The sequence below is a fragment of the Oncorhynchus nerka genome, linkage group LG8 (genome assembly GCF_034236695.1).
Source record: "Oncorhynchus nerka isolate Pitt River linkage group LG8, Oner_Uvic_2.0, whole genome shotgun sequence".
NCBI lineage: Eukaryota > Metazoa > Chordata > Actinopteri > Salmoniformes > Salmonidae > Oncorhynchus > Oncorhynchus nerka.
In genome coordinates, this window is record NC_088403.1 from 72105267 (window position 1) to 72128662 (window position 23396).

At 43.7% G+C, this 23396-nt stretch overlaps 1 protein-coding gene across 1 annotated transcript in view; it reads left to right on the forward strand.

The window, feature by feature from the left end:
• The window catches only part of LOC135572738 (CST complex subunit CTC1-like), a 79692-nt gene that overhangs the window by 23459 nt on the left and 32837 nt on the right, over positions 1–23396 (forward strand). The window contains 4 exon segments of the mRNA XM_065021174.1: positions 4718–4865; positions 5773–6115; positions 15118–15232; positions 15387–16011. Of these exon segments, the coding sequence (XP_064877246.1) occupies positions 4718–4865; positions 5773–6115; positions 15118–15232; positions 15387–16011 (1231 nt within the window).

The window sequence follows — 23396 nt, forward strand, 5'->3', positions numbered from 1 at the left end:
CCTCTCTTCTCTCTCTGTGATTTAACCTCTCTTCTCTCTCTCTCTGTGATTTAACCTCTCTTCTCTCTCTCTGTGATTTAACCTCTCTTCTCTCTCTGTGATTTAACCTCTGTGATTTAACCTCTCTTCTCTCTCTCTGTGATTTAACCTCTCTTCTCTCTCTCTCTGTGATTTAACCTCTCTTCTCTCTCTCTGTGATTTAACCTCTCTTCTCTGTCTCTGTGATTTCTCTTCTCTCTCTCTGTGATTTAACCTCTCTTCTCTCTCTCTGTGATTTAACCTCTCTTCTCTCTCTCTCTGTGTGATTTAACCTCTCTTCTCTCTCTCTCTCTCTGATTTAACCTCTCTTCTCTCTCTGTGTGATTTAACCTCTCTTCTCTCTCTGTGTGATTTAACCTCTCTTCTCTCTCTCTCTCTCTGATTTAACCTCTCTTCTCTCTCTCTGTGATTTAACCTCTCTTCTCTCTCTTCTCTCTCTGTGATTTAACCTCTCTTCTCTCTCTCTGTGATTTAACCTCTCTTCTCTCTCTGTGATTTAACCTCTCTTCTTCTCTCTCTGTGATTTAACCTCTCTTCTCTCTGTGATTTAACTCTCTTCTCTCTCTGTGATTTAACCTCTCTTCTCTCCTCTCTTCTCTCTCTCTCTCTCTGTGATTTAACCTCTCTTCTCTCTGTGATTTAACCTCTCTTCTCTCTCTGTGATTAACCTCTCTTCTCTCTCTGTGATTTAACTCTCTTCTCTCTCTCTGTGATTTAACCTCTCTTCTCTCTCTCTCTGTGATTTAACCTCTCTTCTCTCCTCTCTCTCTCTGATTTAACCTCTCTTCTCTCTCTCTGTGATTTAACCTCTCTTCTCTCTCTCTCTGTGATTTAACCTCTCTTCTCTCTCTCTCTGTGATTTAACCTCTCTCTCTCTCTCTGTGATTTAACCTCTCTTCTCTCTCTGTGATTTAACCTCTCTTCTCTCTCTCTGTGATTTAACCTCTCTTCTCTCTCTCTGTGTGATTTAACCTCTCTTCTCTCTCTCTCTGTGATTTAACCTCTCTTCTCTCTCTGTGATTTAACCTCTCTGATTTAACCTCTCTCTCTCTGTGTGATTTAACCTCTCTTCTCTCTCTCTGTTTAACCTCTCTTCTCTCTCTCTGTGATTTAACCTCTCTTCTTTAACTCTGTGTGATTTAACCTCTCTCTCTCTCTCTGTGATTTAACCTCTCTTCTCTCTCTCTGTGATTTAACCTGTGATTTAACCTCTCTTCTCTCTCTCTGTGTGATTTAACCTCTCTTCTCTCTCTCTGTGATTTAACCTCTCTTCTCTCTCTGTGTGATTTAACCTCTCTTCTCTCTCTCTGTGATTTAACCTCTCTTCTCTCTCTGTGATTTAACCTCTCTTCTCTCTCTGTGATTTAACCTCTTCTCTTCTGTGATTTAACTCTCTGTGTGATTTAACTCTCTTCTCTCTCTGTGATTTAACTCTTCTCTCTCTGTGATTTAACCTCTCTTCTCTCTCTCTCTCTGTGATTTAACCTCTCTTCTCTCTCTCTGTGTGATTTAACCTCTCTTCTCTCTCTCTCTGTGATTTAACCTCTCTTCTCTCTCTCTGTGATTTAACCTCTCTTCTCTCTCTCTGTGATTTAACCTCTCTTCTCTCTCTCTGTGATTTAACCTCTCTTCTCTCTCTCTGTGATTTAACCTCTCTTCTCTCTCTCTGTGATTTAACCTCTCTTCTCTCTCTCTGTGATTTAACCTCTTTCTCTCTCTCTGTGATTTAACCTCTTCTCTCTCTCTGTGATTTAACCTCTCTTCTCTCTCTCTGTGATTTAACCTCTCTTCTCTCTCTCTGTGATTTAACCTCTCTTCTCTCTCTGTGATTTAACCTCTCTTCTCTCTCTCTGTGATTTAACCTCTCTTCTCTCTCTCTCTGTGATTTAACCTCTCTTCTCTCTCTCTCTCTGTGTGATTTAACCTCTCTTCTCTCTCTCTGTGATTTAACCTCTCTCTTCTCTCTCTGTGATTTAACCTCTCTTCTCTCTCTCTCTGTGATTTAACCTCTCTTCTCTCTCTCTGTGATTTAACCTCTCTTCTCTCTCTCTGTGATTTAACCTCTTCTCTTCTCTCTCTCTTCTCTCTCTGTGATTTAACCTCTCTTCTCTCTCTGTCTGTGATTTAACCTCTCTTCTCTCTCTCTGTGATTTAACCTCTCTTCTCTCTCTCTGTGTGATTTAACCTCTCTTCTCTCTCTCTCTGTGATTTAACCTCTCTTCTCTCTCTCTCTGTGATTTAACCTCTCTTCTCTCTCTCTGTGATTTAACCTCTTTAACCTCTCTTCTCTCTCTCTCTGTGATTTAACCTCTCTTCTCTCTCTCTCTCTGTGATTTAACCTCTCTTCTCTCTCTCTGTGATTTAACCTCTCTTCTCTCTCTGTGTGATTTAACCTCTCTTCTCTCTCTCTGTGATTTAACCTCTCTTCTCTCTCTCTCTGTGATTTAACCTCTCTTCTCTCTCTGTGTGATTTAACCTCTCTTCTCTCTCTCTGTGATTTAACCTCTCTTCTCTCTCTGTGTGATTTAACCTGATTTAACCTCTCTTCTCTCTCTCTGTGATTTAACCTCTCTTCTCTCTCTGTGTGATTTAACCTCTCTTCTCTCTCTCTCTGTCTCTGTGATTTAACCTCTCTTCTCTCTGTGATTAACCTCTCTCTCTCTTCTCTCTCTCTGTGATTTAACCTCTCTTCTCTCTCTCTGTGATTTAACCTCTCTTCTTCTCTCTCTCTGTCTTCTTCTCTCTCTGTGATTTAACCTCTCTTCTCTCTCTCTGTGATTTAACCTCTCTTCTCTCTCTCTGTGATTTAACCTCTCTTCTCTCTCTGTGTGATTTAACCTCTCTTCTCTCTCTCTGTGATTTAACCTCTCTTCTCTCTCTCTGATTTAACCTCTCTTCTCTCTCTCTGTGATTTAACCTCTCTCTCTCTGTGATTTAACCTCTCTTCTCTCTCTGTGTGATTTAACCTCTCTTCTCTGTGATTTAACCTCTGTGATTTAACCTCTCTTCTCTCTCTCTCTCTGATTTAACCTCTTCTTCTCTCTCTCTCTGTGATTTAACCTCTCTTCTCTCTGTGTGATTTAACCTCTCTCTCTCTCTCTGTGATTTAACCTCTCTTCTCTCTCTGTGATTTAACCTCTCTTCTCTCTCTTGTGATTTAACTCTCTTCTCTGTGTGATTTAACCTCTCTTCTCTCTCTTTAACCTCTCTTCTCTCTCTCTGTGATTTAACCTCTCTTCTCTCTCTCTGTGATTTAACCTCTCTTCTCTCTCTCTGTCTCTCTGTGTGATTTAACCTCTCTCTCTCTCTCTCTCTTCTCTCTGTGATTTAACCTCTCTTCTCTCTCTCTCTCTCTGATTTAACCTCTCTTCTCTCTCTGTGTGTGATTTAACCTCTCTTCTCTCTCTCTCTGTGTGATTTAACCTCTCTTCTCTCTCTCTCTCTCTCTCTGTGATTTAACCTCTCTTCTCTCTCTGTGTGATTTAACCTCTCTCTCTCTCTCTGTGTGATTTAACCTCTTTCTCTCTGTGTGATTTAACCTCTCTTCTCTCTCTCTGTGATTTAACCTCTTCTCTCTCTCTCTCTCTCTGATTTAACCTCTCTTCTCTCTCTCTGATTTAACCTCTCTCTCTCTGTGATTTAACCTCTCTTCTCTCTCTGTTTTAACCTCTCTTCTCTTTAACTCTCTTCTCTCTCTCTGTGATTTAACCTTTAACCTCTCTTCTCTCTGTGATTTAACCTCTCTTCTCTCTCTCTGTGATTTAACCTCTCTTCTCTCTCTCTCTGTGATTTAACCTCTCTTCTCTCTCTCTGTGATTTAACCTCTCTTCTCTCTCTGTGATTTAACCTCTCTTCTCTCTCTGTGATTTAACCTCTCTCTCTCTCTCTCTGTGATTTAACCTCTCTCTCTCTGTGTGATCTCTCTCTCTGTGATTTAACATCTCTTCTCTCTCTCTCTGTGTGATTTAACCTCTCTTCTCTCTCTCTCTGTGATTTAACCTCTCTTCTCTCTCTGTGTGATTTAACCTCTCTTCTCTCTCTCTCTCTGTGATTTAACCTCTCTTCTCTCTCTCTGTGATTTAACCTCTCTTCTCTCTCTGTGTGATTTAACCTCTCTTCTCTCTCTGTGATTTAACCTCTCTTCTCTCTCTCTCTGTGATTTAACCTCTCTTCTCTCTCTGTGATTTAACCTCTCTTCTCTCTCTCTCTGTGATTTAACCTCTCTTCTCTCTCTCTGTGATTTAACCTCTCTTCTCTCTCTGTGATTTAACCTCTCTTCTCTCTCTCTGTGTGATTTAACCTCTCTTCTCTCTCTCTGTGATTTAACCTCTCTTCTCTCTCTCTCTGTGATTTAACCTCTCTTCTCTCTCTCTCTGTGATTTAACCTCTCTTCTCTCTCTATGTGATTTAACCTCTCTTCTCTCTCTCTCTCTGTGATTTAACCTCTCTTCTCTCTCTCTGTGTGATTTAACCTCTCTTCTCTCTCTTTCTCTGTGATTTAACCTCTCTTCTCTCTCTGTGATTTAACCTCTCTTCTCTCTCTGTGATTTAACCTCTCTTCTCTCTCTCTCTGTGATTTAACCTCTCTTCTCTCTCTGTGTGATTTAACCTCTCTTCTCTCTCTCTCTGTGATTTAACCTCTCTTCTCTCTGTCTCTGTGTGATTCTCTCTCTCTCAGACTGGTCCCTCGCTGGGTGAAAGAGGAGTGCGTGTATGTGGTGGCTAGGAGGCTGTTTGAGTGTGTGGTAACGTCAGAGAAGGGAGGAGGGAGGAGAGACATCTACAGAGAGATGCTACAGGAGCCACACCACTGTCCCCTCACTGAGGTACAAACACTTAACTGTTTCAAATCATATTGTTGACTCATATCTCTCTCTGTCTCTCTCTCTCTCTCTGTCTCTCTCTCTGTCTCTCTCTCTGTCTCTCTGTCTCTCTCTCTCTCTCTCTCTCTGTCTCTCTCTGTCTCTCTCTCTCTCTCTGTCTCTCTCTCTGTCTCTCTCTCTGTCTCTCTGTCTCTCTCTCTCTGTCTCTCTCTGTCTCTCTCTGTCTCTCTCTCTGTCTCTCTCTCTCTCTCTCTCTCTCTCTGTCTCTCTCTGTCTCTCTCTCTCTCTCTCTCTGTCTCTCTCTGTCTCTCTCTCTGTCTCTCTCTGTCTCTCTCTCTGTCTCTCTCTCTCTGCCTCTCTCTCTCTCTCTGTCTCTCTCTGTCTCTCTCTCTCTCTCTCTCAATTAAATTCAAGGGCTTCTCTCTGTCTCTCTCTCTCTGTCTTAGGTTGTCTACTTGAACTGTTTAGGTTTGATAGGGAAGAATATCCTGTTTAGGTTTTCTACTGCCAAGTTTACATCTTCACTATTCCAGTGAAATGTTTTGATGTCTCATGAATGAGTATTGCTCTGTTCAAGTAGACTGTGATTTTGCTGTGGTCTGATAGGGGTGTCAGTGGGCTGACTGTGAACACACAGTGATAAAGTAGTCTACAGTACTATTGCCAAGAGATGAGCTATAGGTGGACCTACCATAGGAGTCCCCTCGAAGCCTACCGTTGACTATGTACATACCCAGCGTGCGACAGAGCTGCAGGAGTTGTGACCCGTTTTTGTTGGTTATGTTGTCATAGTTGTGCCTTGGAGGGGCATATGAGGGAGGGAATGCTGTTTGTCCCCCTGTGTGCTAAGGTTGTCTGTCTGTCTGTCTCTCTCTCTCTCTCTCTCTCTCTCTCTTCTCTCTCTCTCCAGTACTCTGTGAGTTCTCCAGTGTGTGAGTACGTGTCGGTGTCAGACTGTGTGTGTGTGATGGAGAAAGAGGGCTGGTCGTCTCTGTCTCTCTCCTCTCTACTCCCAGCCTGTGGTAGTTCCCTGACTCAGGCTGAGCTGAACCCATCTATAGCCTGGTCCGTAGGCCTCTCTCTGGGGCAGGACAGTCAGCCCCGACCCCTACTGCTGGTCGGAGTGTTGGAGCTCCCTGGAACACACACACTCCGCCTGAGAGACCAGACCGGCGCCGTGACCTGTGTTGCCGTGGAGACTGGCGATGATGACTCGGGTGGTCAGAGAGCTGCCAACAACACTGCTTGGATAGGTGAGGTGTGTGTGTGTGTGTGTGTGTGTTCATAATCAAATGTTATTGGTCACATACACATATTTAGCAGATGTTAAAACGGGTGTAGCTAAATGCTTGTGTTCCAACAAGTAATATTCAATTCACAACAAAACACACATCTAAAAGTGAAAGAATGGAATTAAGAAATATATATAAATATAGTATTATTAGTTCTCTCTGTTCTTATCTCTCTATCCACAACCATTTAAAGGTTTGGGGTCACTTAGAAATGTCCTTGTTTTTAAAAGAAAAGCACATTTTTTTGTCCATTTAAAAAACATTAAATTGATCAGAAATACAGTGTAGACATTGTTAATGTTGTAAATGACTATTGTGGCTGGAAACGGCTGATTTTTAATGGAATATTTACCTACAGTGGGGCAAAAAGTATTTAATCGGCCACCAATTGTGCAAGTTCTCCCACTTAAAAAGATGAGAGAGGCCTATAATTTTCATCATAGGTACACTTCAACTATGACAGACAAAATTAGAAAAAAAATCCAGAAAATCACATTGTAGGACTTTTAATTAATTTATTTGCAAATTATGGTGGAAAATAAGTATTTGGTCACCTACAAACAAGCAAGATTTCTGGCTCTCACAGACCTGTATCTTCTTCTTTAAGAGGCTCCTCTGTCCTCCACTCGTTACCTGTATTAATGGCACCTGTTTGAACTTCTTATCAGTATAAAAGACACCTGTCCACAATCTCAAACAGTCAAACTCCAAACTCCACTATGGCCAAGACGCAGAAAAAATGAAAAGATGCTGGAGGAGTGAACTGTGAAGCCTGGTGGAGGCGATGTGATGGTCTGGAGGAGTGAACTGTGAAGCCTGGTGGAGGCGATGTGATGGTCTGGGGGAGTGAACTGTGAAGCCTGGTGGAGGCGATGTGATGGTCTGGAGGAGTGAACTGTGAAGCCTGGTGGAGGCGATGTGATGGTCTGGGGGAGTGAACTGTGAAGCCTGGTGGAGGCGATGTGATGGTCTGGAGGAGTGAACTGTGAAGCCTGGTGGAGGCGATGTGATGGTCTGGAGGAGTGAACTGTGAAGCCTGGTGGAGGCGATGTGATGGTCTGGAGGAGTGAACTGTGAAGCCTGGTGGAGGCGATGTGATGGTCTGGGGGGCGTTGAGCTGGTAAAGTGGGAGATTTGTACCGGGTCAAAGGGATCTTGAAGAAGGAAGGATATCACTCCATTTTGCAACATCATGCCATATCCTGTGGACACCGCTTAATTATGAGCCAATTTCCTCCTACAACCTATTGAGCTGTTGTGGGAGCAGCTTGGCCGTATGGTAACTATTTAGGGAGCCAGCAGTCAGCTGGTATTCTGTCTATAGTGGAGTAGGCAGCACAGTCACCGGATCTCAACCCTATTGAGCTGTTGTGGGAGCAGCTTGTCTGTATGATACATAGGAAGTGCCCATCAGGAGGTGCTTCAGGAAGCATGGGGTGACATCTCTTCAGATCACCTCAACAAATTGACAACTAGAACGCCAAAGGAAGCATGGGGTGACATCTCTTCAGATCACCTCAACAAATTGACAACTAGAAGCCAAAGGAAGCATGGGGTGACATCTCTTCAGATCACCTCAACAAATTGACAACTAGAAGCCAAAGGAAGCATGGGGTGACATCTCTTCAGATCACCTCAACAAATTGACAACTAGAAGCCAAAGGAAGCATGGGGTGACATCTCTTCAGATCACCTCAACAAATTGACAACTAGAACGCCAAAGGAAGCATGGGGTGACATCTCTTCAGATCACCTCAACAAATTGACAACTAGAACGCCAAAGGAAGCATGGGGTGACATCTCTTCAGATCACCTCAACAAATTGACAACTAGAAGGCCAAAGGAAGCATGGGGTGACATCTCTTCAGATCACCTCAACAAATTGACAACTAGAAGGCCAAAGGAAGCATGGGGTGACATCTCTTCAGATCACCTCAACAAATTGACAACTAGAAGGCCAAAGGAAGCATGGGGTGACATCTCTTCAGATCACCTCAACAAATTGACAACTAGAAGCCAAAGGAAGCATGGGGTGACATCTCTTCAGATCACCTCAACAAATTGACAACTAGAACGCCAAAGGAAGCATGGGGTGACATCTCTTCAGATCACCTCAACAAATTGACAACTAGAAGCCAAAGGAAGCATGGGGTGACATCTCTTCAGATTACCTCAACAAATTAACAACTAGAAGGCCAAAGGAAGCATGGGGTGAAATCTCTTCAGATTACCTCAACAAATTGACAACTAGAAGCCAAAGGAAGCATGGGGTGACATCTCTTCAGATCACCTCAACAAATTGACAACTAGAAGCCAAAGGAAGCATGGGGTGAAATCTCTTCAGATCACCTCAACAAATTGACAACTAGAACGCCAAAGGTCTGCAAGCCTGTAATTGCTGCAAATGGAGGATTCTTTGACGAAAACAAAGTTTGAAGGACACAATTATTATTTCAATTAAAAGTCATTATTTATAACCTTGTCAACGTCCTGACTGTATTTCCTATTCATTTTGCAACTAATTTCATCTATGTTTTCATGGAAAACAAGGACATTTCTAAGTGACCCCAAATTTTTTTACGTAATGTAAATATTAGATCAAGCAATGTCAGCGTGGCTTTGGCTAAAATACAGTAGAATAGAATACAGTATATACAGTAGAATAGAATACAGTAGAATAGAATACAGTAGAATAGAATACAGTATATACAGTAGAATAGAATACAGTAGAATAGAATACAGTAGAATAGAATACAGTATATACAGTAGAATAGAATACAGTAGAATAGAATACAGTAGAATAGAATACAGTATATACAGTAGAATAGAATACAGTAGAATAGAATACAGTAGAATAGAATACAGTATATACAGTAGAATAGAATACAGTAGAATAGAATACAGTAGAATAGAATACAGTAGAATAGAATACAGTAGAATAGAATACAGTATATACAGTAGAATAGAATACAGTAGAATAGAATACAGTAGAATAGAATACAGTATATACAGTAGAATAGAATACAGTAGAATAGAATACAGTAGAATAGAATACAGTATATACAGTAGAATAGAATACAGTAGAATAGAATACAGTAGAATAGAATACAGTATATACAGTAGAATAGAATACAGTAGAATAGAATACAGTAGAATAGAATACAGTAGAATAGAATACAGTATATACAGTAGAATAGAATACAGTAGAATAGAATACAGTATATACAGTAGAATAGAATACAGTAGAATAGAATACAGTATATACAGTAGAATAGAATACAGTAGAATAGAATACAGTATATACAGTAGAATAGAATACAGTAGAATAGAATACAGTAGAATAGAATACAGTATATACAGTAGAATAGAATACAGTAGAATAGAATACAGTATATACAGTAGAATAGAATACAGTAGAATAGAATACAGTATATATAGTAGAATAGAATACAGTAGAATAGAATACAGTATATACAGTAGAATAGAATACAGTAGAATAGAATACAGTATATACAGTAGAATAGAATACAGTAGAATAGAATACAGTATATACAGTAGAATAGAATACAGTAGAATAGAATACAGTAGAATAGAATACAGTATATACAGTAGAATAGAATACAGTATATACAGTAGAATAGAATACAGTAGAATAGAATACAGTATATACAGTAGAATAGAATACAGTATATACAGTAGAATAGAATACAGTAGAATAGAATACAGTAGAATAGAATACAGTATATACAGTAGAATAGAATACAGTATATACAGTAGAATAGAATACAGTAGAATAGAATACAGTAGAATAGAATACAGTATATACAGTAGAATAGAATACAGTAGAATAGAATATAGTATATACAGTAGAATAGAATACAGTAGAATAGAATACAGTATATACAGTAGAATAGAATACAGTAGAATAGAATACAGTATATACAGTAGAATAGAATACAGTAGAATAGAATACAGTATATACAGTAGAATAGAATACAGTAGAATAGAATACAGTAGAATAGAATACAGTAGAATAGAATACAGTATATACAGTAGAATAGAATACAGTAGAATATAATACAGTATATACAGTAGAATAGAATACAGTAGAATAGAATACAGTATATACAGTAGAATAGAATACAATAGAATAGAATACAGTATATACAGTAGAATAGAATACAGTAGAATAGAATACAGTATATACAGTAGAATAGAATACCGTAGAATAGAATACAGTATATACAGTAGAATAGAATACAGTAGAATAGAATACAGTAGAATAGAATACAGTATATACAGTAGAATAGAATACAGTAGAATAGAATACAGTATATACAGTAGAATAGAATACAGTAGAATAGAATACAGTATATACAGTAGAATAGAATACATTAGAATAGAATACAGTATATACAGTAGAATAGAATACAGTATATACAGTAGAATAGAATACAGTATATACAGTAGAATAGAATAGAGTAGAATAGAATACAGTATATACAGTAGAATAGAATACAGTAGAATAGAATACAGTATATACAGTAGAATAGAATACAGTAGAATAGAATACAGTAGAATAGAATACAGTATATACAGTAGAATAGAATACAGTATATACAGTAGAATAGAATACAGTAGAATAGAATACAGTATATACAGTAGAATAGAATACAGTAGAATAGAATACAGTATATATAGTAGAATAGAATACAGTAGAATAGAATACAGTATATACAGTAGAATAGAATACAGTATATACAGTAGAATAGAATACAGTAGAATAGAATACAGTATATACAGTAGAATAGAATACAGTAGAATAGAATACAGTATATACAGTACCAGTCAAAAGTCTGGACTCCTCCTCATTCTATAGTTTTTCTTTATTTTTACTATTTTCTACATTGTAGAATAATAGTGAAGATATCAACCTCTGTATTGACTGACCTTCATGTCTTAAAGTAATGATGGACTGTCGTTTCTCTTTACTTATTTGATCTTGCCATAATATGGACTTGGTCTTTTCACAAATAGGGTTGTCATCTGTATACCACACCTACCTGGTCACAACACAACTGATTGTCTCAAAAATAGGAAGGAAATAAATTCCACAAATTAATTTTAAACAAGGCACACCTGTTAGTTTAAATGTATTCCAGGTGACTACCTCGTGAAGCTGGTTGAGAGAAAATGCCAAGAGTGTGCAAAGCTGTCATCAAGGCAAAGGGTGGCTATTTGGGTGGCTTGTTCTCAGTGTGTGTGTTACTACATGATTCCATATGTGTTATTTCATAGTTTTGATGTCTTCACTATTATTCTACAATGTAGAAAATAAAGAAAAACCTTTGAATGAGTAGATGTGCCCAGACTATGTAAACATTATTTAAACATGATTAAAGTGACCAGTGATTCCATGTCTATAGGGCAGCAGCCTCTAAGGTGCAGGGATGAGAGTGACTAGTGATTCCATGTCTATGGGGCAGCAGCCTCTAAGGTGCAGGGTTGAGAGTGACTAGTGATTCCATGTCTATGGGGCAGCAGCCTCTAAGGTGCAGGGTAGAGAGTGACCAGTGATTCCATGTCTATAGGGCAGCAGCCTCTAAGGTGCAGGGATGAGAGTGACCAGTGATTCCATGTCTATAGGGCAGCAGCCTCTAAGGTGCAGGGATGAGAGTGACTAGTCATTATTAAAGTGGCCAGTGATTCCATGTCTCTGTACATAGGGCAGCAGCCTCTAAGGTGCAGGGTTACGTAACTGGGTGGTAGCCGGCTAGTTATGGCTGTTTAACAGTCTGATGGACTTGAGCTAGAAGCTGTTTTTCAGTCTCTCGGTCCCTGCTTTGATGCACCTGTACTGACCTCGCCTTCTGGATGATAGCGGGGTGAACAGGCAGTGGCTCGGGTGGTTGATGTCCTTGATGATCTTCTTGGCCTTCCTGTGACATCAGGTGCTCTAGATGTCCTGAAGGGCGGGTAGTTTGCCCCCAGTGATGCGTTAATGCAGACCGCACCACCCTCTGGAGAGCCCTGCAGTTGCGGGCTGTGCAGTTGCCGTACCAGGTGGTGATAAAGCCTGACAGGATGTTCTCAGTAGTGCATCTGTAAAAGGTTGTGAGGGTTTTAGGTGACAAGCCAAATTTCTTCAGCCTCCTGAGGTTCTTCACCAGACTGTCTGACCATTTCAGTTTGTCAGTCGAGGAATTTGACTATCTCCACTGCAGTCCTCTCGATGTGAATGGGGGTGTGATCCCTCTGTTGTTTCCTGAAGTCCACGATCAGCTCCTTCGTTTTGGTTGATGTTGATTGAGAGGTTATTTTCCTTTGCACTCCTTCGCCCTCACCTCCTCCCTGTAGGCCGTCTCGTCGTTGTTGGTAATCAAGCCTACCACTGTAGTGTCATCTGCAAACTTGATGATTGAGTTGGAGGCGTGCGTGGCCACACAGTCATGGGTGGACAATGAGTACAGGAGGGGGCTGAGCACACACCCTTGTGGGGTCCTTCCCATCAGGAAGTCCAGGTCCCAATTGCACAGGGCGGGGTTCAGACCCAGGGATGAGCTTGGAGGGTACTATGGTGTTGAAGCCTGAGCTATAGTCAATGCACAGCATTCTTACATATGTATTCCTCTTGTCCAGATGGGATAGGGCAGTGTGCAGTGCTATTGCCTCATCTATAGACCTATTGGGGCAGTAAGCTAATTGAAGTGGGTCTAGGGATAACGAGAGACCACAGTCCTTGTTAACGGGCCGCGTCGGTGGCACTGTGTTATCCTCAAAGCGGGCGAAGAAGTTGTTTAGCTTGTCCGGGAGCAAGACGTCGGTGTCCGTGATGTAGCTGGTTTTACCTTTGTAATCCGTGATTGTCTGTAGACCCTGACACATACGTCTCGTGTCTGAGCTGTTGAATTGCGACTCCACTTTGTCTCTGTAGTGTCATTTTGCCTGTTTCTTTGCCGAGAAAATAACTGCACTATTTGTGTTCTTCCAGTCACCTTTTAAATGCGGTGGTTCGCGCTTTCAGTTTTACGCGAATACTGCCATCTATCCACAGTTTTCTGAATTGGGTTGGTTTTAATAGTCACATTGGGAATAAGATGAACTCCGTCACGAGTCAGTATATAAGTCGATGTTATTCTTTGAGGCAACCTGGAATAAGATGAACTCCGTCACGAGTCAGTATATAAGTCGATGTTATTCTTTGAGGCAACCTGGAATAAGATGAACTCAGTCAGTATATAAGTCGATGTTATTCTCTGAGGCAACCTGGAATAAGATGAACTCAGTCAGTATATAAGTCAATGTTATTCTCTGAGGAAACCTGGAATAAGATGAACTCAGTCAGTATATAAGTCAATGTTTTTCTCTGAGGAAACCTGGAATAAGATGAACTCAGTCAGTATATAAGTCGATGTTATTCTCTGAGGAAACCTGGAATAAGATGAACTCAGTCAGTATATAAGTCGATGTTATTCTCTGAGGAAACCTGGAATAAGATGAACTCAGTCAGTATATAAGTCGATGTTATTCTCTGAGGCAACCTGGAATAAGATGAACTCAGTCAGTATATAAGTCGATGTTATTCTCTGAGGAAACCTGGAATAAGATGAACTCAGTCAGTATATAAGTTGATGTTATTCTCTGAGGAAACCTGGAATAAGATGAACTCAGTCAGTATATAAGTCGATGTTATTCTCTGAGGCAACCTGGAATAAGATGAACTCAGTCAGTATATAAGTCGATGTTTTTCTCTGAGGAAACCTGGAATAAGATGAACTCAGTCAGTATATAAGTCGATGTTATTCTCTGAGGAAACCTGGAATAAGATGAACTCAGTCAGTATATAAGTCGATGTTATTCTCTGAGGAAACCTGGAATAAGATGAACTCAGTCAGTATATAAGTCGATGTTTTTCTCTGAGGAAACCATGCCTGATCAAAACAAACTTGATGGATGGATTCCGATTGGTCAGACCAGCGTTTAAATAGACCTTAGCACGGGTACTTCCTGTTTGAGTTTCTGCCTATAGGAAGGGATGAGCAAAATGGAATCGTGATCTGATTTGCCGAAGGGAGGGCGGGGGAGGGGCCTTGTAGGCTTCCTGGAAGTTGGAGTAGCAGTAGTCGAGTGTTTTACCAGCGCTACTACTGTCAATGTAGAACTTCTGTAGTACTTTCCTCAAATTTGCTTTGTTAAATTCCCCAGCTACAATAAATGCTGCCTCAGAATATGTGGTTTCCAGTTTGCATAAAGTCCAGTGTAGGTCCTTGAGGGCTGTCGTGGTATCGGCTTGAGGGGGAATATACACGGCTGTGACTATAACCAAGGAGAATTCCCTTGGGAGATAATACGGTCGGCATTTGATTGTGAGGTATTCTAGGTCAGGTGAACAAAAGGACTTGAGTTCCTGTATGTTATTACAATCACACCATGAGTAGTTAATCATGAAACATAGACCCCGCCCTTCCTCTTCCCTGAGAGTTCTTTATTCCTGTCTGCCCGATGAACTGAGAACCCAGCTGGCTGTATGGACAAAGACAGCATATCTGAAGAGAGCCATGACTCCGTGAAACAGAGTACGATAGTAATATACTCGGAAGCGGTGGATGGTGTGCCCTCCTCCTGAGTCAGAATACCTCTTCTCCCCCAGCGGTGTCTTGGAGCCTCTGGGATACGTTACAGTGCCCTGGGGGGTACGAACAAAGGAGCCAATTCGGGAAAGTCTTAGTCCTGGTTGTAATGCTGGTGCTCTGATATGCAAAAGTTATTTGTGGCTGTATGTAATAACACTCAAAAAAATGTTTTGGGTGATAATTTTGGGTGATAATGTAAGAAATAACACTTAAGAAAATAGAAAATACTGCAAAGTTGTTTCGGAGCTAGAATCAGAGCAACCATGTCTGTTGGCGCCATCTTGTTCTCAGTGTGTGTGTTGATGATGTTTACAATGTGTGTGTCTACAGGTTGCTTGGTGTGTGTGCAGAGGTTCACCATGGTGATGGAGAGATTCCTCCAATCAGAGTTCCCTTCATACAGACACCTGGACCAGGACCGTTACATCACACACAGACACTGCAGGTACACACACACACACACACACATACACACACACACACACACACACACACACACACACACACACACACACACACACACACACACACACACACACACACACGTAATAAGTAATGTGTGTGTCTTTGTTATAAAAGCGTGTGTGTGTGTGTTCCAGGGTGTACATCCAGCTGTGTCTGAACGACCTCCAGATTCTCAGCCCCTCTGCTGCCATGGCATCACTCCTCAACAGAACGACACAGGGAGGAGAGAGGGTGGAGAGGAGAGAGACAGAGAGAGAGAGGGAGGAGAGGAGAGAGAAAGGGGGAGAAGAGAGGGTGGAGAGGAGTGAGACAGAGAGAGAGAGGGAGGAGAGGAGTGAGACAGAGAGAGAGAGGGAGGAGAGGAGAGAGAAAGGGGGAGAAGAGAGGGAGGAGAGGAGAGATGACGTTTCTGAGAGGAAGAAGAGGAGCAGAGAAGAAGAGAGGATAGAGGAAAAGAAAGAGGAGAGAGAGGGAGGGGCCAAGAGAGCACGACAAAACCACACAGAGAACAAGACCTGCTCCCAACCAGGAGGAGCCTCATTGCCAGGCGACCGGCCCTGTATCTCCGTGGTGATGTGTGTGGAAGGAAAGGAGGGCGTGGCCTGGCGGAACGAGGGGATTGCCTGTGAGGGAGAAGAGGCTGGGTTATCTCTGTGTTTCTCTGTGAGGGCTGATCTCATTGGTCAAATTCAGCGGTGGGGGCGGGACCCCAGGAACTGTCCATTACAGGAGAGAGAGACAGACGGACAGACCAGAACGGTGAGAGTATCCCCTCTCTTTCTCTCTCCTCTCTCTCTCCTTTCTCTCTCTCTCTGTCTGTCTGTTTCTGTCTCTCATTTCAATTCAAGGGGTTTTATTGGCATGGGAAACGTGTTAACATTGGCAAAGCAAGTCAAATAGATAAAAAACAAAGTGAAATAAACAATAAATATGAACAGTAAACATTACACTCACAGAAGTTCCACAACAATAAAGACATTTCAGATGTCATATTATGTCTATATACAGTGTTGTAACGATGTGCAAATAGTTAAAGTACAAAAGGGAAAATAAATCAACATAAATATGGGTTGTATTTACAATGGTGTTTGTTCTTCACTGGTTGACCTTTTCTCGTGGCAACAGGTCACAAATCTTGCTGCTGTGATGTCACACTGTGGTATTTCCCCCAGTAGATATGGGAGTTTATCAAATTTGGATTTGTTTTCTAATTCTTGGTGGATCTGTGTATTCTGAGGGAAATATGTGTCTCTAATATGGTCATACATTGGGCAGGAGGTTAGGAAGTGCAGCTCAGTTTCCACCTCATTTTGTGGGCAGTGAGCACATAGCCTGTCTTCTCTTGAGAGCCATGTCTGCCTACGGCGGCCTTTCTCAATAGCAAGGCTATGCTCACTAAGTCTGTACATAGTCAAAGCTTTCCTTGAGTCTGGGTCAGTCATAGTGGTCAGGTATTCTGCCACTGTGTACTCTCTGTTTAGGGCCAAATAGCATTCTAGTTTGCTCTGTTTTTTTGTTAATTCTTTCCAATGTGTCAAGTAATTATATTTCTGTTTTCTCATGATTTGGTTGGGTCTAATTGTGTTGCTGTCCTGGTGCTCTGTGGGGTCTGTTTGTGTTTGTGAACAGAGCCCCAGGACCAGCTTGGGGATGGTCTGGTTTAACACTGTACTGGTCTGTTAGGGACTCTTCTCCAGGTTCTGGTTACTCTTCTCCATCTCTCTGTAGGTGATGGCTTTGTTATGGAAGGTTTGGGAATCACTTCCTTTTAGGTGGTTTAATATAACACTGTACCAGGGGATGGTTTAACAGCTATTTTCTGGATTTTGATAATTAGTGGGTATCGGCCTAATTCTGCTCTGCATTATTTGATGTTTTAAGTTGCACTGGTTAATATAACACTGCATTCTGGTTAATTGAGCCAGGGATAATATAACAGGGGATTGGTTGCAGGCCTGTTAATATAACACTGTACCAGGGATGATGGTACCAGGGGATGGTCTAATATAACACTGTACCAGGGGATGGTCTGGTTAATATAGCACTGTACCAGGGGATGGTCTGGTTAATATAGCACTGTACCAGGGGATGGTCTGGTTAATATAGCACTGTACCAGGGGATGGTCTGGTTAATATAGCACTGTACCAGGGGATGGTCTGGTTAATATAACACTAAAAGGGGATGGTCTGGTTAATATAGCACTGTACCAGGGGATGGTCTGGTTAATATAGCACTGTACCAGGGGATGGTCTGTGTGGAATATAAGGTTGCTGATGTTCCCATTGTTGTAATAGTCAGCTTCTAAGGCCTCTCCATTGGGGTAAACTGTTCGACTCTCCTGCCATTGTTGGATGGTGATTTCAGGTTCCAGGTTAGATGGTGTTTTCAGTTCCAGGTTGGATGGTGTTTTCAGGTTCCAGGTTGGATGGTGTTTTCAGGTTCCAGGTTGGATGGTGTTTTCAGTTCCAGGTTGGATGGTGTTTTCAGGTTCCAGGTTAGATGATGTTTTCAGGTTCCAGGTTGGATGGTGTTTTCAGTTCCAGGTTGGATGGTGTTTTCAGTTCCAGGTTGGAGGTTCCAGGTTCCAGGTTGGATGGTGTTTTCAGTTCCAGGTTGGATGGTGTTTTCAGTTCCAGGTTGGATGGTGTTTTCAGTTCCAGGTTGGAGGTTCCAGGTTGGATGGTGTTTTCAGGTTCCAGGTTGGATGGTGTTTTCAGGTTCCAGGTTAGATGATGTTTTCAGGTTCCAGGTTGGATGGTGTTTTCAGGTTCCAGGTTGGATGGTGTTTTCAGTTCCAGGTTGGATGGTGTTTTCAGGTTCCAGGTTGGATGGTGTTTTCAGTTCCAGGTTGGAGGTTCCAGGTTGGATGGTGTTTTCAGGTTCCAGGTTGGATGGTGTTTTCAGGTTCCAGGTTAGATGATGTTTTCAGGTTCCAGGTTGGATGGTGTTTTCAGGTTCCAGGTTGGATGGTGTTTTCAGTTCCAGGTTGGATGGTGTTTTCAGGTTCCAGGTTGGATGGTGATTTCAGTTCCAGGTTGGATGGTGTTTTCAGTTCCAGGTTGGATGGTGTTTTCAGTTCCAGGTTGGATGATGTTTTCAGTTCCAGGTTGGATGATGTTTTCAGTTCCAGGTTGGATGGTGTTTTCAGGTTCCAGGTTGGATGGTGTTTTCAGGTTCCAGGCTGGATGGTGTTTTCAGTTCCAGGTTGGATGGTGTTTTCAGTTCCAGGTTGGATTGTGTTTTCAGTTCCAGGTTGGATGGTGTTTTCAGGTTCCAGGTTGGATGGTGATTTCAGTTCCAGGTTGGATGGTGTTTTCAGGTTCCAGGTTGGATGGTGTTTTCAGGTTCCAGGTTGGATGGTGTTTTCAGGTTCCAGGTTGGATGGTGTTTTCAGTTCCAGGTTGGATGGTGATTTCAGGTTCCAGGTTGGATGGTGTTTTCAGGTTCCAGGTTGGATGGTGTTTTCAGGTTCCAGGTTGGATGGTGTTTTCAGGTTCCAGGTTGGATGGTGTTTTCAGGTTCCAGGTTGGATGGTGATTTCAGGTTCCAGGTTGGATGGTGATTTCAGGTTCCAGGTTGGATGGTGTTTTCAGTTCCAGGTTGGATGGTGATTTCAGGTTCCAGGTTGGATGGTGTTTTCAGTTCATTACATTTTACACTTACATTTAAGTCATTTAGCAGACGCTCTTATCCAGAGCGACTTACAAATTGGTGCATTCACCTTATGACATCCAGTGGAGCAGCCACTTTACAATAGTGCATCTAAATCTTTTAAGGGGGGTGAGAAGGATTACTTTATCCTATCCTAGGTATTCCTTAAAGAGGTGGGGTTTCAGGTGTCTCCGGAAGGTGGTGATTGACTCCGCTGTCCTGGCGTCGTGAGGGAGTTTGTTCCACCATTGGGGGACCAGAGCAGCGAACAGTTTTGACTGGGCTGAGCGGGAACTGTACTTCCTCAGTGGTAGGGAGGCGAGCAGGCCAGAGGTGGATGAACGCAGTGCCCTTGTTTGGGTGTAGGGCCTGATCAGAGCCTGGAGGTACTGAGGTGCCGTTCCCCTCACAGCTCCGTAGGCAAGCACCATGATCTTGTAGCGGATGCGAGCTTCAACTGGAAGCCAGTGGAGAGAGCGGAGGAGCGGGGTGACGTGAGAGAACTTGGGAAGGTTGAACACCAGACGGGCTGCGGCGTTCTGGATGAGTTGTAGGGTTTAATGGCACAGGCAGGAGCCCAGCCAACAGCGAGTTGCAGTAATCCAGACGGGAGATGACGAGTGCCTGGATTAGGACCTGCGCCGCTTCCTGTGTGAGGCAGGGTCGTACTCTGCGGATGTTGTAGAGCATGAACCTACAGGAACGGGCCACCGCCTTGATGTTAGTTGAGAACGACAGGGTGTTGTCAGGATCACGCCAAGGTTCTTAGCGCTCTGGGAGGAGGACACAATGGAGTTGTCAACCGTGATGGCGAGATCATGGAGCGGCAGTCCTTCCCCGGGAGGAAGAGCAGCTCCGTCTTGCCGAGGTTCAGCTTGAGGTGGTGATCCGTCATCCACACTGATATGTCTGCCAGACATGCAGAGATGCGATTCGCCACCTGATCATCAGAAGGGGGAAAGGAGAAGATTAATTGTGTGTCGTCTGCATAGCAATGATAGGAGAGACCATGTGAGGTTATGACAGAGCCAAGTGACTTGGTGTATAGCGAGAATAGGAGAGGGCCTAGAACAGAGCCCTGGGGGACACCAGTGGTGAGAGCACGTGGTGTGGAGACGGATTCTCGCCACGCCACCTGGTAGGAGCGACCTGTCAGGTAGGACGCAATCCAAGCGTGGGCCGCGCCGGAGATGCCCAACTCGGAGAGGATGGAGAGGAGGATCTGATGGTTCACAGTATCGAAGGCAGCCGATAGGTCTAGAAGGATGAGAGCAGAGGAGAGAGTTAGCTTTAGCAGTGCGGAGCGCCTCCGTGATACAGAGAAGAGCAGTCTCAGTTGAATGACTAGTCTTGAAACCTGACTGATTTGGATCAAGAAGGTCATTCTGAGAGAGATAGCGGGAGAGCTGGCCAAGGACGGCACGTTCAAGAGTTTTGGAGAGAAAAGAAAGAAGGGATACTGGTCTGTAGTTGTTGACATCGGAGGGATTGAGTGTAGGTTTTTTCAGAAGGGGTGCAACTCTCGCTCTCTTGAAGACGGAAGGGACGTAGCCAGCGGTCAGGGATGAGTTGATGAGCGAGGTGAGGTAAGGAGAAGGTCTCGGAAATGGTCTGGAGAAGAGAGGAGGGGATAGGGTCAAGCGGGCAGGTTGTTGGGCGGCCGGCCGTCACAAGACGCGAGATTTCATCTGGAGAGAGGGGGAGAAAGAGGTCAGAGCACAGGGTAGGGCAGTGTGAGCAGAACCAGCGGTGTCGGTTGAATTAGCAAACGAGGATCGGATGTCGTCGACCTTCTTTTCAAAATGGTTGACGAAGTCATCTGCAGAGAGGGGGAGGGGGAGGAGGATTCAGGAGGGAGGAGAAGGTTGCAAAGAGCTTCCTAGGGTTAGAGGCAGATGCTTGGAATTTAGAGTGGTAGAAAGTGGCTTTAGCAGCAGAGAGAAGAGGAAAATGTAGAGAGGAGGGAGTGAAAGGATGTCAGGTCCGCAGGGAGGCGAGTTTTCCTCCATTTCCGCTCGGCTGCCCGGAGCCCTGTTCTGTGAGCTCGCAATGAGTCGTTGAGCCACGGAGCGGGAGGGAGGACCGAGCCGGCCTGGAGGATAGGGGACATAGAGAGTCAAAGGATGCAGAAAGGGAGGAGAGGAGGGTTGAGGAGGCAGAATCAGGAGATAGGTTGGAGAAGGTTTGAGCAGAGGGAAGAGATGATAGGATGGAAGAGGAGAGAGTAGCGGGGAGAGAGAGCGAAGGTTGGGACGGCGCGATACCATCCGAGTAGGGGCAGTGTGGGAAGTGTTGGATGAGAGCGAGAGGGAGAAGGATACAAGGTAGTGGTCGGAGACTTGGAGGGTGTTGCAATGAGGTTAGTGGAAGAACAGCATCTAGTAAAGATGAGGTCGAGCGTATTTCCTGCCTTGTGAGTAGGGGGAAGGTGAGAGGGTGAGGTCAAAAGAGGAGAGGAGTGGAAAGAAGGAGGCAGAGAGGAATGAGTCAAAGGTAGACGTGGGGAGGTTAAAGTCGCCCAGAACTGTGAGAGGTGAGCCGTCCTCAGGAAAGGAGCTTATCAAGGCATCAAGCTCATTGATGAACTCTCGAGGGAACCTGGAGGCGATAAATGATAAGGATGTTAAGCTTGAAAGGGCTGGTAACTGTGACAGCATGGAATTCAAAGGAGGCGATAGACAGATGGGTAAGGGGAGAAAGAGAGAATGACCACTTGGGAGAGATGAGGATCCCGTGCCACCACCCCGCTGACCAGAAGCTCTAGGGGTGTGCGGAACACGTGGGCAGACGAAGAGAGAGCAGTAGGAGTAGCAGTGTTGTCTGTGGTGATCCATGTTTCCGTCAGTGCCAAGAAGTCGAGGGACTGGAGGGAGGCATAGGCTGAGATGAACTCTGCCTTGTTGGCCGCAGATCGGCAGTTCCAGAGGCTACCGGAGACCTGGAACTCCACGTGGGTCGTGCGCTGGGACCACCAGATTAGGGTGGCCGCGGCCACGCGGTGTGGAGCGTTTGTATGGTCTGTGCAGAGAGGAGAGAACAGGGATAGACAGACACATAGTTGACAGGCTACACAAGAGGCTACGCTAATGCAAAGGAGATTGGAATGACAAGTGGACTACACGTCTCGAGTGTTCAGAAAGTTAAGCTTACGTAGCAAGAATCTTATTGACTAAAATGATTAAAATGATACAGTACTGCTGAAGTAGGCTAGCTGGCAGTGGCTGCGTTGTTGACTATGTAGGCTAGCTGGCAGTGTCTGCGTTGTTGACACTACACTAATCAAGTCGTTCCGTTGAGTGTAATGGTTTCTACTGTGCTACTGTGCTGCTATTCGGGGCCAGCTGGCTAGCTAGCAGTGTTGATTTACAATAGCTGGCTAGCTAACCTAGGAAATCGCTCAAGACTACACAATTATCTTTGATACAAAGACGGCTATGTAGCTATAGTTCCAGGTTGGATGGTGATTTCAGGTTCCAGGTTGGATGGTGTTTTCAGGTTCCAGGTTGGATGGTGTTTTCAGGTTCCAGGTTGGATGGTGTTTTCAGGTTCCAGGTTGGATGGTGATTTCAGGTTCCAGGTTGGATGGTGTTTTCAGGTTCCAGGTTGGATGGTGTTTTCAGGTTCCAGGTTGGATGGTGATTTCAGGTTCCAGGTTGGATGGTGTTTTCAGGTTCCAGGTTGGATGGTGATTTCAGGTTCAGGTTGGATGGTGATTTCAGGTTCCAGGTTGGATGGTGTTTTTCAGGTTCAGGTTGGATGGTGATTTCAGGTTCCAGGTTGGATGGTGATTTCAGGTTCCAGGTTGGATGGTGTTTTCAGGTTCAGGTTGGATGGTGATTTCAGGTTCCAGGTTGGATGGTGTTTTCAGGTTCCAGGTTGGATGGTGATTTCAGGTTCCAGGTTGGATGGTGATTTCAGGTTCCAGGTTGGATGGTGATTTCAGGTTCCAGGTTGGATGGTGTTTTCAGGTTCCAGGTTGGATGGTGTTTTCAGGTTCCAGGTTGGATGGTGATTTCAGGTTCCAGGTTGGATGGTGATTTCAGGTTCCAGGTTGGATGGTGTTTTCAGGTTCCAGGTTGGATGGTGATTTCAGGTTCCAGGTTGGATGGTGTTTTCAGGTTCCAGGTTGGATGGTGATTTCAGGTTCCAGGTTGGATGGTGTTTTCAGGTTCCAGGTTGGATGGTGATTTCAGGTTCCAGGTTGGATGGTGTTTTCAGGGTCCAGGTTGGATGGTGTTTTCAGGGTCCAGGTTGGATGGTGTTTTCAGGTTCCAGGTTGGATGGTGTTTTCAGGTTCCAGGTTGGAGGTTCCAGGTTGGATGGTGTTTTCAGGTTCCAGGTTGGATGGTGATTTCAGGTTCCAGGTTGGATGGTGTTTTCAGGGTCCAGGTTGGATGGTGTTTTCAGGGTCCAGGTTGGATGGTGTTTTCAGGTTCCAGGTTGGATGGTGTTTTCAGGTTCCAGGTTGGATGGTGTTTTCAGGTTCCAGGTT